Here is a 14,938-nt window from a genome sequence, read left to right on the forward strand (position 1 = left end):
GGAAAGCATGGACAGAAACCAGCAAAAACACCTGACACTTCTAAAGCAATTTATATGGAAGATCTTCATGTTACAGGAGTTTTGGCAATATGCTTGTGGGCTGTCCTGCCTTCACGCTGTCATATAGAGGAGATGGAAGAGGCCATGAACCACTCACAAATCCGGTCAGCTAGGGAAAAGCAACCTAAAATACTCCCAGGACTCAAGCCCAGCTACAGAGCAATTTGATACAAAGGAGCATTTTCACATACCAGAGGTAGCAGCAGAATATGGAATTTATGGAGGTCTTACCACAAAACCAAGTACATCTGGCAGTCTTCATGGATCTCTGTTATTTATTCATTTTAATCCTTAAAGAACAAACATGAAAGAAAAACCCAATAGAGGCTTCAGACAATGTTACCACCAGCACTTACCCTGTTGCAGAGGCTGAGTATTCGTACTGGGATTTTGGCTGGCAGATTGGGTTGAACTACTGGCTGTTGTGGCAGTAACGAGTCTGACATAATGGAACTTGCTTCCAGGTACCTGAATCTGCTGAACATTGGGTGCAGTTGCCAAGGGAATAATTGTCTTAAATTGAGATGTACCCACTCCTCCTACAGTAATGGTCTGCACTGCTGATTTCACAGCCTGTTAAGCCAACACAGACAGCACAAAATTACTTGTACAAAGGCAGAAAGAACATCAACATGTTTATTTCTCAATTTGTTAGTGAGCAATTCTAGCACAGCATTCGTACCCTTGAGAGGGAAGACAGTTACCCTCTTTTTGCTTTCAAAAGTAGAACAGATGCAAAGGGATTAAATGCCTCTCAATAGCGCAGAGTAAACTCAGTTCCATTTTCAATGCTCTACACCAAACACCAGAGTAAACATGAGTAGGGTGACTCAGTCCATTTCACAAGATACATCTGCCAAAACTATTTCAAGTGACTAGAGAGAACATGGCTCAGTTTGTCTTCCACAATCAGACAACCAAACACATAAATATTCCTACTATTAAAAGCACATGGTAAGAACCTGCAAAACAGTTTCTCTGGACTGCATCATAATTTATCTGCATGTGTACAGATATGTCCTGTTAAGATAGTTTGTAATTAATCAACAGAAATTACTGTGCAACCCTTGAGAGGAAAAGGAAACAGAATCCATAACTGATGGACATCAGAAAGAGTAAAAGCTGAGAAATTAAAGAAGCAAGAACAATGAGGAGTAGCAAAACAAATTCATTAAGAAAAAAGGCAAAATGCTAAAAGAAAGGGAGCTCAGCAGACCTGTGCTACCTTAAGCTGGAGTATCAGTATACCTGGAATATAGCAAAAGTTCATCCTTCCAACTTTTCTCAAACTACAAACTAATAGCAAGAAAGTTTTATTTCATTTATACACATTCATAAGTCTACTGGTTTGGTAACAGCCTCTTTTCCCAGACTTGCTCAACCTCAAACCTTGATTTCTTCCTTTTTCTCTCTCCATTTAATTTTTTTTAGAGATCAGCTTTTTAGCCTCAGTACCTTTTACTACTGGTATAAAGCATATTGTCCTTGACATCAAGTTTAAGTATTACATTTGGTTGACAGGATGATGTGAATTCCTATGAGAACATTTTCCCAGCTGTCCAGCATTCAGCAATTACACAAATGAAATCTTAATTTGCATGCATTTTACTAGAAAAACAACCTGCTCTTCTAAAAGGTATTTTCTTGGGATTTTTTATTTTTCTTAGGACATTTTGTACCTTAACAAGCCAGAGCACCAAAATAAGCACTATGTGCAAGCATAGTCACAGACATTATCAAAGGAAGACCAGTTCTCTCTAGCACACAAATGAGCAGCTGCTATCCGAGGACAACTGGGAAAATTGTAAAATTCAAGGGACAGTTCTTCCAAAGGCATGTTCTTGAGCCCAGTGAAGACAGGTGAAGCCCTTGTGTTGTGTCAGAGAGCTTTGCAACAGGAACTCCCACGGACATCTCCATTCCCTCACTTAGAGTGCTTGCATTAGAGAGACTAAACCTTTAAACAACTATTTCAGAACACAGTTTTCCCTGGGAAAAAAAACAGTTCAAATTTCTATGGTGTCCATACTCCTATATCAGTAAGATAAGACTGAGAAAATCGATCTGAATCTCTGGTCTCATGCTGTACATGTGTACCCACTCCCAGCTATATCCATGCTCTGGATATATTTATATCCCTACATATCCCTTCATGTTTACCAGAACTAGAGAACAGATATTGTGATAAAAAAAGACTTACCTAAGATCACAAAAGAGGAAAACAGCAAAAACTGTCATTTGTAAGAAAGGTCAGTTTTGTCTTGTGATTAATTCATGCAAAAATGTTTATAAAAACTATTATGGAAAATCCCGTTTTTCTAGAAATGAGACACATAATAAATAATTTCTGGTTCTGTAGGTTTCAGCCCAGACCTCTACAGCAGGAATATGAACTCCAGCGCTGCAAACCTCAGAAATACCTAGGTAGTGGCATAGAAACATTGGCAGAAGAAAGAGAACCAACCAAAGAACTCCTCCTCGTGACACAGAGTTCTTCATGTGACTTGGGAGATTCAGTACACAGAAACAAGAATTTGCACCAAGTGGGGCTTTCCAGGTTGGAAAGTTACTTTCTAACAGCATGCCCTTGTATGGGCTTGCAATGGTTTGCACCCCTCAACTGAAGAAGTATACACTCCTTGGGGCATTACTTTTGCCAATTCCTAAGCAAACACCATTCCAAGAACACCGGCAGACAGACCGCTGCCAAGCCGTGGTCCAACACACCAGTTTCCAGCAAGCAATGACACAGACACAGCAGAAGACAAAGGAAAGTCAGTCTGTACCTGGGTGGTTGTGTGGTTGACTATGGCCTTCCCAGGGGAGGAGGGTGCTGACTGCTGCACTGTGAGGATCTGCTGTCCTAACGCTACATTCAGTGGGACGCCCACCGTCTTCTGGGGGGAGTTGGGAGGCTGGGAGGCCACTGACACCACAGTTAGCTGCTTGGCAAAACAAAAAGCAGTTTAAACCTCTGTGCAGGATACAGGACCCTGTACATATACATTCCCCTCCTCAGGACAGCACAGCTCTCCACCAGAACAGAGCTCTTTCTGTGAACAAGGATGCCGCACTTAACCACAACTCACACAGGTCCAGCTGTGACAACAGCTAATAGAGCCCTTAGGAACTTGAAGGCATCACTGGTTTCCAGCACCAAAATGCTCCTGCAGAAATCTAGCACAGCATCTCAGTGGGAGTAAGGGATTGTCTTTCCATTTGTTTTATCGATTTTTTTTTTTAAGGAAATTGTCCCATTAAAGCCTGAGCATTTTCAAGAGGGATGTTCTAAATAAAGGCATTATAATTGGTACAATGACTATTTCATCATAAGGAAGAATTTTAAAGAAAAGCTGTTCAAAAGAAAAGAAAATTTTCACCTCACACTACAGATTCAGCAAAGTATAAGAACATCAGTACTTTCAAATCTACACTGCAGTTTCCCACAGAGATCCAATCTTCTCACTACATTTCTTCAGAGTGAAGTGTTTAAACACTCTATATAACCACACCCCTTCAAAGGCTAGTTTTCTACGTTCTGTTCTAAACTTCCTTATGTTTTAAGAAAAATCAAATACTTAGAATTGCTTATCAACAGTAAATTCAAGAGGTAACCCTAAACAGTTTTTTCACACTCAATTCTAGTTAAAAAAAGTAACTTTAGAATAAAAAATAACTTCTTCTTTACGTTGCTTCTCTTACTAATAACTGTGAAACACAAGTCTTTTACTCCATCTGTATAACATTGCATCACTAAAGCATAGCCAAACTAAAATAATTCTTTATTCTTACTTTGTTTTATACATGTTATTTTAGTTTGCCTGCACTGTGCATCTTGTCCCCCCACCTCCCCTTCTCCAGCAATATTCCTCTTCTCAAGATAATTATCAAATCTAAAATACAAGAGCCACCTTGACCTGTGCCAATCCCCAGCTCTGTGCAAGAACCATTGTAAATCTCATTCACTTCCGAAGTGATCAGGGAAGACTAAATTGCCTGTGCAGTAGCAGGCAATGGTTAATAAGTGCTGACCTATTAATATTATTGAGGTCTCCTCTTAAACAGCCTGTTGATGTTTTATGAAGGCATTAAAAATAGTTTGAGTGCTTGGCTAAGAGTGAACAGCTGCTTTTAGAATCGATGCTTAGGGAATGGCAGGAAATGGCAGGAATGGGAAACTATGCAGTAATGCATGTCTACTTAAAACCACAGTAAGGGAGCCAGTTGAAAAAATCTAATTTAGGGCATTACCACAGAGCGTTGTGATGCAAAATGGAGACTCTGGAGATATTTTTATGGACTCTAGAGACATGTTTATTATCTCTGGAGAGATAATATCCATTCAAACCACTCTGCAGGAAGGATAGAAGGCTACAGCCAGAACAGTCCTTACCTTATTGGGGGATTTGAGTGGTGAGATAGCTATTTTATTCGGTGTCTGTTGTGTTGTGCTCAAAGATGATCCAATGACTCCACTCTCAGAGATGGTTATTGTCTTTGGTGGTGTCCCTGGAGCAGACTGTGAAAAAACCCTACCTATAAACAATGAAGATACCATCAGCTCCAGTTATCCCTGGTCACAGTAACCTTTAAAGCAAAGTTTTCCCTGCCTTTGTGCAATTTATCCCTACTTCCGAGAGTGTACGACCTGACAGGAAGGACACTGGCGTTCTTTAAATTAGATTTAGCCAAAAAGAAGAAAACAATTGCTGTTATTACAAACAAAAAGACAGTTTGCTCGGGCTTAAAAAAAGAGCCCAAATGCACATTGAGCTTTCTGTGCCATTCAGCTGATCATTCTTGACAGCCAGAAGAGCATCCTGAGGAGCAGAGCCCTCCAGTACATCTGCACCACACACAAACACCCAGCCAGCTGGCAGTTTCCTGGGAAAGCCCTGGGCTGCTGCCAATGCACAGAGAAACTGAGCATCTGTGGGGGACTACTTCCTTTGAAACCTCAGCCATCAAACACGAGCTCTTTTACAGTGACCAAGAAAAAGATGAAAAGATGTTTCGTCTGTCTACAATCAGCTCTGAGTTTTTTCTTTTCTCTGTTGATGGTTGCCTCTTTCACTGCCTAACAGTTTTTAGTCACACTACCACCCATGTTTTCATGTCATATATTCTCTCACTTTTTACAGTGCCAAAGAAGAGTAAACATCAAAAATGGCAGCTCCAAATCATGACATCAGTTTCAGGAATATTGCAAAGTCCCAGAATGGAAAACAGATTTTTTTTTCCATACTTTCTAAGTTTCTTTCCAAAGAATGCTTGACCATTGAGCTTTCCTCTGCTCCACTTTGGCTCAGACTCATTTCTGTCATAGCTCCTGTCCCCCATTCTCTTGTACTACATTTATAAAAATAAGAAACAAACAAACAAATACCAGGATAACTTTTCCATCCAAAATCAACTAGTGGCATAACAATTAAAGTCAACTGGAACTAATAAGAAAAAGCACTATCCTCATGGCAAGTTGATTTCTTCTGAAGTGTGTGTGCTCTAAAATAACCACTTTTGTGCAGTCTAACAGCATAGATAGTTGCCAGCAGCTGCTAAAGCCATATGCAACCTGAAGAATGTCAGTCTGTGGGGAAATTCACCATCTAGAGGTTTCAATCCTTTGAGTTATTTTCTTGGTGACAGCTTTCCCCTTCTCACTACATCTCCTCCTCCCATCAGCTTCCTAAAGAGAATCTGGTTGCTTATGTTGACAAGTCTTTCAAGTTTACAACTTCCACCTGAGCTTGAAGGTATTTCCAGGCAATTAAAGACATTCATCAGATTCAGGAAAACATGCATAAAAAAATCAAAACACAAACCAGAAATGCTACACCTTCTCTAAAGTGATGCCAGCCTCTGAAAGCTGGCAAGCTGTGCTGGCTGTTTGGAAGGGTGAGGGAAAACCAGTATTTACAGATTTCCCTCTCAATTAATGAAGCAACTTTACCTCCCAGTGATGGTTTTAGTGATGGCTCATGCACAGGTGATTTTTCAAAATACTGATTGAAAAACTGCAAGTAATTTTTAATGTTTTTGGGTTGGGTTTTTTGTTTGGATTGTAGTTTTAAACACACAACAACTTAATTCAAGTATTTATAAGCACAGTAATCTTCTTATAGGTCTATATATTTGGTAGGGAATTTGAGAAAGAGGACAAACTGGGGAGTGGGATGGGGAATTCCTCTTTCACCTGAAACACATGTCAGGCTGCAGGCAGCCTGACAACTCAAGAAAAAGATTATGTTCCAGCTATGTGCCATTCGCTGGCATCTATCAGTGTTTTGAATCCTTTTTAAAACCAACTCAAGTCCCAGTGCTGTAAAGACTTAAAAAATTTGTTTAAATACCTGAAAAATATTTTAGGTCTACTTAGGCTGATCAATCTGTAAACAGCTAGACATCTTTCAAAGCTCTAAAGATGACACCAGCTTCCTACATTTGTCTTTTTCAGAAAAATTAGATGACTAAGATGTTTAGCAACATTAGATACACTGCCATGATATAAAAGGCATTACACTTTAATTTTGTTGGTGGTTTTGCTGTTGTTTTGTGGTCAGTTGGGCTTTTATTTTTTTTAAGGATATATAGAGTTGTTTTCCAAACAGAAAGATCATTTGTTATTTGCCTTAATTACTTTCCTAGATATTTCTGCAATTGTTATTTTTGAAGTAGGTGAGCAACTTAACAAAAACAACACAGGTTTAAGTCACTTTCTCCATTCAAACATTTTTTCTGTTACTTGCATGTATTACATTTAAGTCCAATGATAAGCAGATTAAAATAATCAAAAGCATGTGTCTCCCTTTCCCCCTGTGTATTTATAAAATGTTTCTATAAGTATTTTCTGTTAATCAAGCAATCTTTTCTGTGGCTGTGGCTTTTTTTCTCCTCCCCAAAATCCATGAACTAAAAGTACCTTGCAGTAAAAGCAACTCTGCAATCACCAAGATTATTCTAAATTAGCTAAGTATAAAGGTACTGACAACTGCTTTTATATGCTTCTACCGAAAATGTTTTCTGATTTTTTTTTAAATTGCATGAGGTACTTTGACAGAAAGGTAAAAGTGTTGAGACAGAAGAATTTCTACAATTACCATTTCTTTGAAAAGCCTTTAAAAAATGGCAAAGCAAAACAAGTCAAAGTAGTACAACCTGCAATGACTGGTGACACTTGAGTGGTCTGCCCTGTAACAGCTTTGCTATTGATTGGTTTTGCAAATATCAGCTTGGTGATCACCGGGCCAGAAGTTGGGGTTCGAGTCTTCTTCGCAATCTAAAAGATGGAGGAAAAAAGATCTAAAGTAACTTGAGCATTTTGGATCTAAATTATTATATTGTTAAGTACATTAAAAATTAAAAAGGGCAATACTTGCACATATAATTAGAAGAATAACTGTGTATCTTGCATTTCATCTCCACTTCTCTTTATGGAAAGAACTAGGAGATTAACCTTCACACTTCAGAATGCCAGCTACCAAAGTAGGATAGCCAAATCCCTCTCAGCTTTTTCAGGACATAGCTCTCTATACAAACACCTCATTTTCAAGATACTGAAATTATTTCTTATGTGTGGTTGGTCTACACAAATATGTTAAAATTAAATACACAACTCTCAGTATTTGAAGTTTTAAATGAAGTCACTTATTTTTCAGCCAACCAGGACAAAACTTGTCCCCAGTGATTTAAATATGACCACTACTGCTCTGAAACATATCTTGACCATTTTGACATAGCAGCACACTTGTTTTGCAAATGGGGAAAATGCTTTCTCCAACAGTTCCCCAAAAGCACATGGATCATCAGTGCCTGCAAGTTTTGAGTACTCACTAGCCAAGAACAAATCAGCTGGCTAGCTCCAGGGGATCTGTTTTCATATTGCAATCCAATCTCCTGAAACACAGCTGGACCAAGAACACATACAGCAATTAAATGACAGATTATTTCAGCTTAATATTTGTAAGCAGGAGTATATAGTCTTTAAAGTTTTAAAGAAGATTTTTCTTCCTTTCCACACGGAGAGAAGTTAACTACCAAATGCATTTATTCCAACAGTTTTTATACATAGGCATTCAGTTAGAAAATAGTTCAATTTAGAGAGAGGCTGACTTTTTCCAAAGACTTTTAACCCGCTGACTGCAGAGGCTGCCTGTGGATGTGGCCTGAGTCTATGTGAGCACACTGCTCACATCTACTGAAGCCCTTACACCTGCCCACCCCACAGATGAGGTACATGCTGCCTCTCCTCCACCACATCCCATGGGCACTAACCATCAACTCCAGCAATATCAGAGAGGCACAACATTAGTATCCACGTGGGGAGCCACCTCTCAAGGGCACGGAGACACCTTTCTTACTCAAGCAGCTAAATCAGAAATCTGCCTGACATGCAAAGATACAGAGCTGACAGCTACCTTCGACAGCCTGAGAAAATTACAAGTGCTCAAATGAAGCAATTGAGTAGGCTGGAAGTTACGTTTCTTCCACAAAACCCTATCTATAGAATTTGTTGCCTGAAAACATCTTTTTTTTACAACCACATAAGGCAAAACCAAAGTATTCAGCAGCTCATAACAAACTCCTCAGCTGCTCCACAAAAAGCACACATGAGGCTGCCCCAGCTTCCAGTAGCATAGTCATGGCACAGCAAGGGAAGCTGGAGCTCCCTCTGCTATGGCACTGGAGCCCTCCCAGCAGGCTGGTGTGGAAAGCCAAGGGCACCTCTGTGTGCCTGAGCTACACCCAGGCAGGGAAGCCAACAAGGAGCAGCTCTTGACACCAGGCACTCCCAGAGAATGGATCTCATTTAAAGGAAGCCACATGCTGCTCCACAGTTACACTACAAGTGCTCCTCACGCACAGTAGGTGCTTTATGGGTGATACACGATTGTCAAGGTGCTAAAATGAAACAGAGGAGAAAGAAACCTGTTTTTTTGGAAATATATTAAATAAAACTTTGAAACATAAGTTGTTTGAAGAAGCAAGCTTCATTCACAGCCCTGTTCACAAATTTAACTCAAAGTTTCTAAATTTCAATGATTCAATTATCTTAGCACAGATACAACTGAGAGATAAGCAAGCATTTTATCTGTAACTTTTTTTTCAGCTTGGACACGCTTTAATTTCTGATTAATTCTACACATTTCATCTGCTTGATTTGAGATTTCTGTTTTGCTTAAATTAATCTTACCTTGCCATAAGGTATTATTGTAACTCAACTGCTATTGCTTTTTCTCTGAAGTGAGAGCTAAGTCTAGCTCAGAACATGATGAGCATTCCGCAGAACAGCCAGCTCTAGATAACAGCAGTTGTTTCCCAGTAACAGTCAATAAATGTGCTTAAAAGACTTACACAAATGTGTGTAAAATACTACCAACCATTAACACAAAGTATTTCAGAAAAAAAACTTTAAAATCCCAAAATAACAGATCAACACAAGTAGCCCTGCTTCCCTCATACTCGATTTGCAGTATTCTCCTCAAATAAATTTCCCCCTGCTTTTTAGGTGAACTGTTTGTCTACAAAGAGGGAGGTCTAATAAACAAGTGATTCCCCTCAGGGCTTAGGAAACAGCAAGACAAATGTGGTTGTTTATAAATGAGGAACAGCACTTCTGCCCCTACCTGCTGCCATGCAAGCCTTTCTGAGGTTTATGGCACTGGATAACCCCAGCCACCAGGGAGAAGCTTCTCCACACCACTGGGAAACTTACTGCCCAGTAAAGACTGGAGAAGCCAGAGGAAATAATCAAGATGTCACTCTGATACTTCAGAATAGGCAAGTTCTCTGAAGCACTTTGCCATTGCCCATACTGATCACAAAGCGCATAACATTATCCCCCTGCCTATGCAAGCTAAGCATGCCCCATGCAAATTACTTTGAGTTGGACTGCAAATATATTCCCCAGAGCACCAAGCTCATCCGTAGGAATGTTATTATATTTAGGAGCACACACCAACCTTCTTTCCCCTGCAGAAGTCAAGAGATTTACCTGCAGGCAACTTGACTTCAAGTGTCAAGTTCTGTCTTCCTAAACACGCTCCACTAAAGTTGAACTAGCAAGTACATACAGCTGAACTTTGTTTTCAGACTGTTCTATTCACACAGAAATAGGCACACTTGTACCTCACATTACTGCCAGATATCCACATAGTCAGCTACCGCAAATGAGCTAATACACCATAAATCCACTCCCAAGATGACCTGTTGGGAGCCTGTCCATGTACCCACTCTCTGTGTCATTTATATTTGGCCTAGGATGAAAAATCAGGGACTCTAGAAATAGAAAAGAACACCTTAACTTCAGAGATGAAGAAACTGAGCTAGGAATGGGAGTCTGAGGTTAGGGAGTGCACAAGGTCCCTTTTCAACGATGAAATAAAGCCACAACAATGGCTTAGAAGCTGCCTTGCCATGGTAGCCACAATGGTATGGACACTTAAAACCAGAGCCAGTTACCACACAAAACAAGCAAAAGACAGGCTTAACAGCAGCCGTGGTGATGTGTCTGGACACCTGGCTCAGAGTCATGTGCAAGGCCAAACTGCTGCTTAATAAACTTGGACTAAAGCAGTAGAGCAGCAGGCACACCACTGCTTTTAAGGCTGTAGGCAGGCAAGAGGCACAGGCTGAAAACAGATGTACTTGCCCAGCTGTTTTTCCCCCACACATCCATGGCACTAGTTTCAAATCAGGACAAGCTGCTATAAGGACAGTAATTAACCTCTGGATATAGATGAGGCCAAAGGCCCTGCCACACTTAGCACCTCAGAGTCTCACATATCTAGAAATGTAAGCAAAGAAGGAGTCAAATTCCAAGAAATATTTTGCTGAACTCTACCAATTATGCCTCAGGTGCTTAGACTTCAACTATCACAATTAGATTACAAAATTAGATTAGATGTCAAGGCAATTGAGTTTCTCTGATATACAAAGCCTTTGTGAGAGTGACCACAAGAACTGATAAGAGCTCTTTGACATCTAATCTGTACCAGGTCATTCTCAGTACCAAGTCAAAGTCTCCTGCTGCCCTCCTTCTGAAATACCTGATTCACAAGAGATAAATTACACAAGACCCACGGGGCATCAGGGAGGCATTCACAGCCTCTTTTGCTACTTACAGAAAGTTTAAGGGGCTTGTTCAGGGTGATGGGGTAAATGAATCACTTCATTTTCTAAGACAGGGACTCAACGTGTGGGTTACCTCCTCTGTCATTCAGAGTAGAGTAGAGCCAGAATCACTCACCCAGCCTCATATGTCACTCTGATACTTCAGAAATTTTCTACAGGGAAGAGCACTGTCTATGAAGCGTTAATGTAATCATTTCCCCTGCAATATTGGGTGCTAACCTTTTCTTATTTCTATTCCCTCCTCCTGGGAAAAAAAGCAATGTCAAGTGCTAACAATTCAGTCTGTTTTGCAAAGGGAACCAATGGCTTAACAAAAAGAAACCACAAGAAAACAAATTTACCCAAACTGCAATTTACCCAACTTGCAATTTTTAAAAAATGGATAAAAGTTCATTAGTAAGAGCTTCTGCTAAGGAACAGGTAGAATTCCCAATGGCAAATCGCCGCTGATTTCAGTCACTGACAGCATAAATCGTCTCATGCAAGGAAAAACCACATCACAGCTAAGTTGTTCCCTCAGTTTCCTGTATCTGTCACTTGGCAGTGAATAATGAAGCCAAGCAACAGGAACTGATCCATTCTTAAATGTTCCTATGATGACTAAAGTGCAGAGACTTTCTTGAAAACTATAGTGACAATCATCTACATTTCAAATGGCCATTATTAAATATGTTTCCAGATATGATGTAGCAACAAAAAAGGAGAAAGTAGAAATTAGTGCAGTAGAAATCATCTGCAACTTTAGAGAAAATATTGATCTTATTCACCTGCCATGAAATACTAATCAAGGCACATTTGGCTAATAAAATTCTTTAAACTTTGTCATTTTTATGTACAGCTGATTATTTTTAATAGCATACTTAAGAGTTTAATTTCACATTTAATTTAGACAGTAATATAAATATTTTCCCATCATAATCTGCATTGAGTTCTACTTGTCTTTCACTTTAAGAAGTCTCATTTCTGCCTCATTGCCAATAGAACAAAGTCACTCACATTTAGTTCTGCCACATAACAGATGAGAATCAGACCCTTTAGTCATAAGCCAAGTCTTTTCAACACATTTTCAGGTCCAAGCAGATTCTCTGTGGTTTCAAATATCACAAGATCCATGCCAGAGATTGGGAACAAAACCTTGAATGTTCAAGCTTATGATAACTAGATTTGAGGCAGACCAGATACACCCTTCTGTTCCTTTACAGATGCTAGAAGTTTTTTCAGAGAGTTTATTTAAACAAACTGAACATAATAGGCCAGAAGGTACTCTTCCATAAAGGAGGGTATACTTTGAGTAAACAACAACAGGCATATAAAGTTGAATTCAGTCTTCCTGAGAATATGTAGAATTTATTTTTATAAATGAAAATAATGATAAAATTATCTTCAATTTACTTTCTCTAGGCAAACCCTAAGTTTCTAGACAGTAGCTAGAGGCAAACAGCATAAAATGGCAAACACATCAACAGATGAAAGCATGGGCTAAGAGCAGCATTGTGGTTTTTAATACAAAGAACAAATGCAAAGGCTGAAAGCAACAGTGTGTCAATCAGTGCAGGAAACAGACAACAATTGCAGCAACAGAACTGGTTTTAGGAAGTTTCATCAGCATAACTCATTTTACCTGTACTGTTTTTACTTGCTGGGACTGCAAGACAGAGGGCTGGGCCGCAGTGTTTATCAGCTGACTTCCCTGCGTCAAAGCTGAGGCACCTACAACAGGTTTCACTTCCGACCGACCTCCAATGACAACTTTGATCTGCTGGCCTTGTACCTTGGACTCTCCACCCTGGGCTTGGGACACAGCCTTCTGCGACTGCGGGAGCTGGCTGTGGGGTAATGCTAAAACAATGGGCTGGCCAGACTTGCCCAAAGTTGTTACAATCAGCTTTTGCCCATCTGGTTTAATACTCTGACTGCCTATTTTAATATCAGTGGCCTTGTTCAGAATAATCTGATTAGCTGATATAGTGACAGGGGTCTGAGCACCAAGTTTATGGAGGCCACCTGGGAAGGCAGGCTTTACAGCTGCATTCACATCAGGGCTTGGGGCTGTGGGGGTCAGTGCTGTATCTCCTGAGTAGCTGCTGGGCACAGGGACCGATTCCGTGGTGACTGTGGCTGTAGTCGTGGCTGAGGAGTCGCTGGTGGAGTTCATGTTCACTATTTCTTCCAGTTCTGTTTCCATGGGAATAGACTCTCCCATTGGCGAAGACACAATAACAGCCTCGATGCTGTCATCTTCCACCAGAGTTATGCCAGTGTCCATGATTTCCTCAGGGAGCAAGCTGTTCACTTCTGCTGAAACCACCTCCATCTCAGCAGCTGTGGCAGTGATGGCCGGAGCAGGTACTGCAATATTTTAAAAAGTTATTGGCTTCCAGAAAACACATATTTTCAAAGCTTATGAATAATATTACCAAAGAAGAAAATACAGTCAAATTTTTTCAGACTGAAAGTATTGTGCATGCACAGGAGGGATATCATGGGAAAAAAAACCTGTTAACAAAATATAACCTACTAAGCTGAATTGAGTCTCAGTAATAATTTATATCAAACCTTTACAACATCATTTGCTGAAGTAAATTAAAGGCATTACCACTCCACTCTTCACACCACAGTACACCAAGAAGCAGTGCTTCCCCCCTGAAAATATGGGCACAGACATTTAAACCCACTGAAGTATAAAGCAAGAGTTAAACAGCTTTTAAAAAAATCAATAGATGATGATGTCTTCTCATACATGCCAACTCTGATTAGCAGGTTATCTTGCTCAAGAGACTTATTATCCATACCAGATGTAGCATTATCACCAAATTTTCATTTTGGAAATCTCTGAGAAAAACAAATTACTGTTTAGTGATGGACTTGAACAACCCCAAAAGCTCAATCAACAGCCACCTACCACAGGATCAATCCAAAGCCCTGCCACTCACAAGATGAAGAGATAATCCCTTGATGCTGGCTATGAAAAGAACTCAGTATTTTTTTTACTTCAATACTCACCAGAAAATTTATAACACACAAATTCATTATTCATTTGAAAGGTATTCTAAACACAAAACAAATAACACACTGAATGAAAAAAAAGGGGATTTTTTTAAGAGCACCCAAATGATATATTAAACAAACACCTGCAGCGAGATTCAAAGCCAGAGTCACTTCCACTTGAGAAAACTTACAGACATTGTGGGAAATGGTGACACTGTACCATTCCCCTAAAGCTGTATCAGTGTCAAGAGTCTGAAAACAGCTTAATAAGGCATTTTCTGCACTTGCTGACCCCATGAGCATACGGGCACAGGATGGGTGAGCACACCACGTGGGACTGCCTACATGCTCCTGAGTACTAATTATAAGCTCAAGGGGTGAAAACCCTTGCAAATTCTGTTTCCTACTTGTTAGGAAAAGCAGAGCTGAGTTTTAATACTAATTCATGTGCCAGTGAAAACACTGACCAAATGCCCAAGTGACATTATTTCCTCTGGAGTCATTGTGGGCCCGTATTGTACAGCAGCTAACTACAGAACAGCTGCATTTCACCCACAAGGTGGAAGAATTGGGGAAAAAAGCCCTGCTAGAATTACACAGTTTCCACACCGAGCTCCAGAGACTATGCTGGAACAGTCCTGGCCTCCCAGATTGCCAAGGGTGCCACTCTGACCCCACTCACCTCAGAGTGCCAGCCAGACCAAACTGCCCTGACACTCAAGAAGCCTGAGCTCCAAAAGAACTGCACTGACAGTCAAAC

At 40.1% G+C, this 14,938-nt stretch overlaps 1 protein-coding gene across 5 annotated transcripts in view; it reads right to left on the minus strand.

Annotated features, from left to right (window-relative positions):
* The window catches only part of LIN54 (lin-54 DREAM MuvB core complex component), a 38,085-nt gene that overhangs the window by 10,388 nt on the left and 12,759 nt on the right, over nucleotides 1-14,938 (minus strand). For 3 of the 5 annotated variants that reach the window (XM_030271801.4, XM_012573341.5, XM_072928653.1), the window contains exons 2-6: nucleotides 12,812-13,539; nucleotides 7,216-7,336; nucleotides 4,454-4,596; nucleotides 2,847-3,002; nucleotides 417-633 (exon numbers count right to left, since the gene is read on the minus strand). In XM_030271801.4, coding sequence (XP_030127661.4) covers nucleotides 417-633; nucleotides 2,847-3,002; nucleotides 4,454-4,596; nucleotides 7,216-7,336; nucleotides 12,812-13,504 — 1,330 coding nt within the window. In that variant the 5' untranslated portion in view covers nucleotides 13,505-13,539. The remainder of the gene's footprint in view (nucleotides 1-416; nucleotides 634-2,846; nucleotides 3,003-4,453; nucleotides 4,597-7,215; nucleotides 7,337-12,811; nucleotides 13,540-14,938) is intronic. The other 2 variants (XM_072928652.1, XM_072928654.1) reach the window with 2 other exon arrangements.

This window comes from Taeniopygia guttata, chromosome 4 (assembly GCF_048771995.1).
Source record: "Taeniopygia guttata chromosome 4, bTaeGut7.mat, whole genome shotgun sequence".
Lineage (NCBI taxonomy): Eukaryota > Metazoa > Chordata > Aves > Passeriformes > Estrildidae > Taeniopygia > Taeniopygia guttata.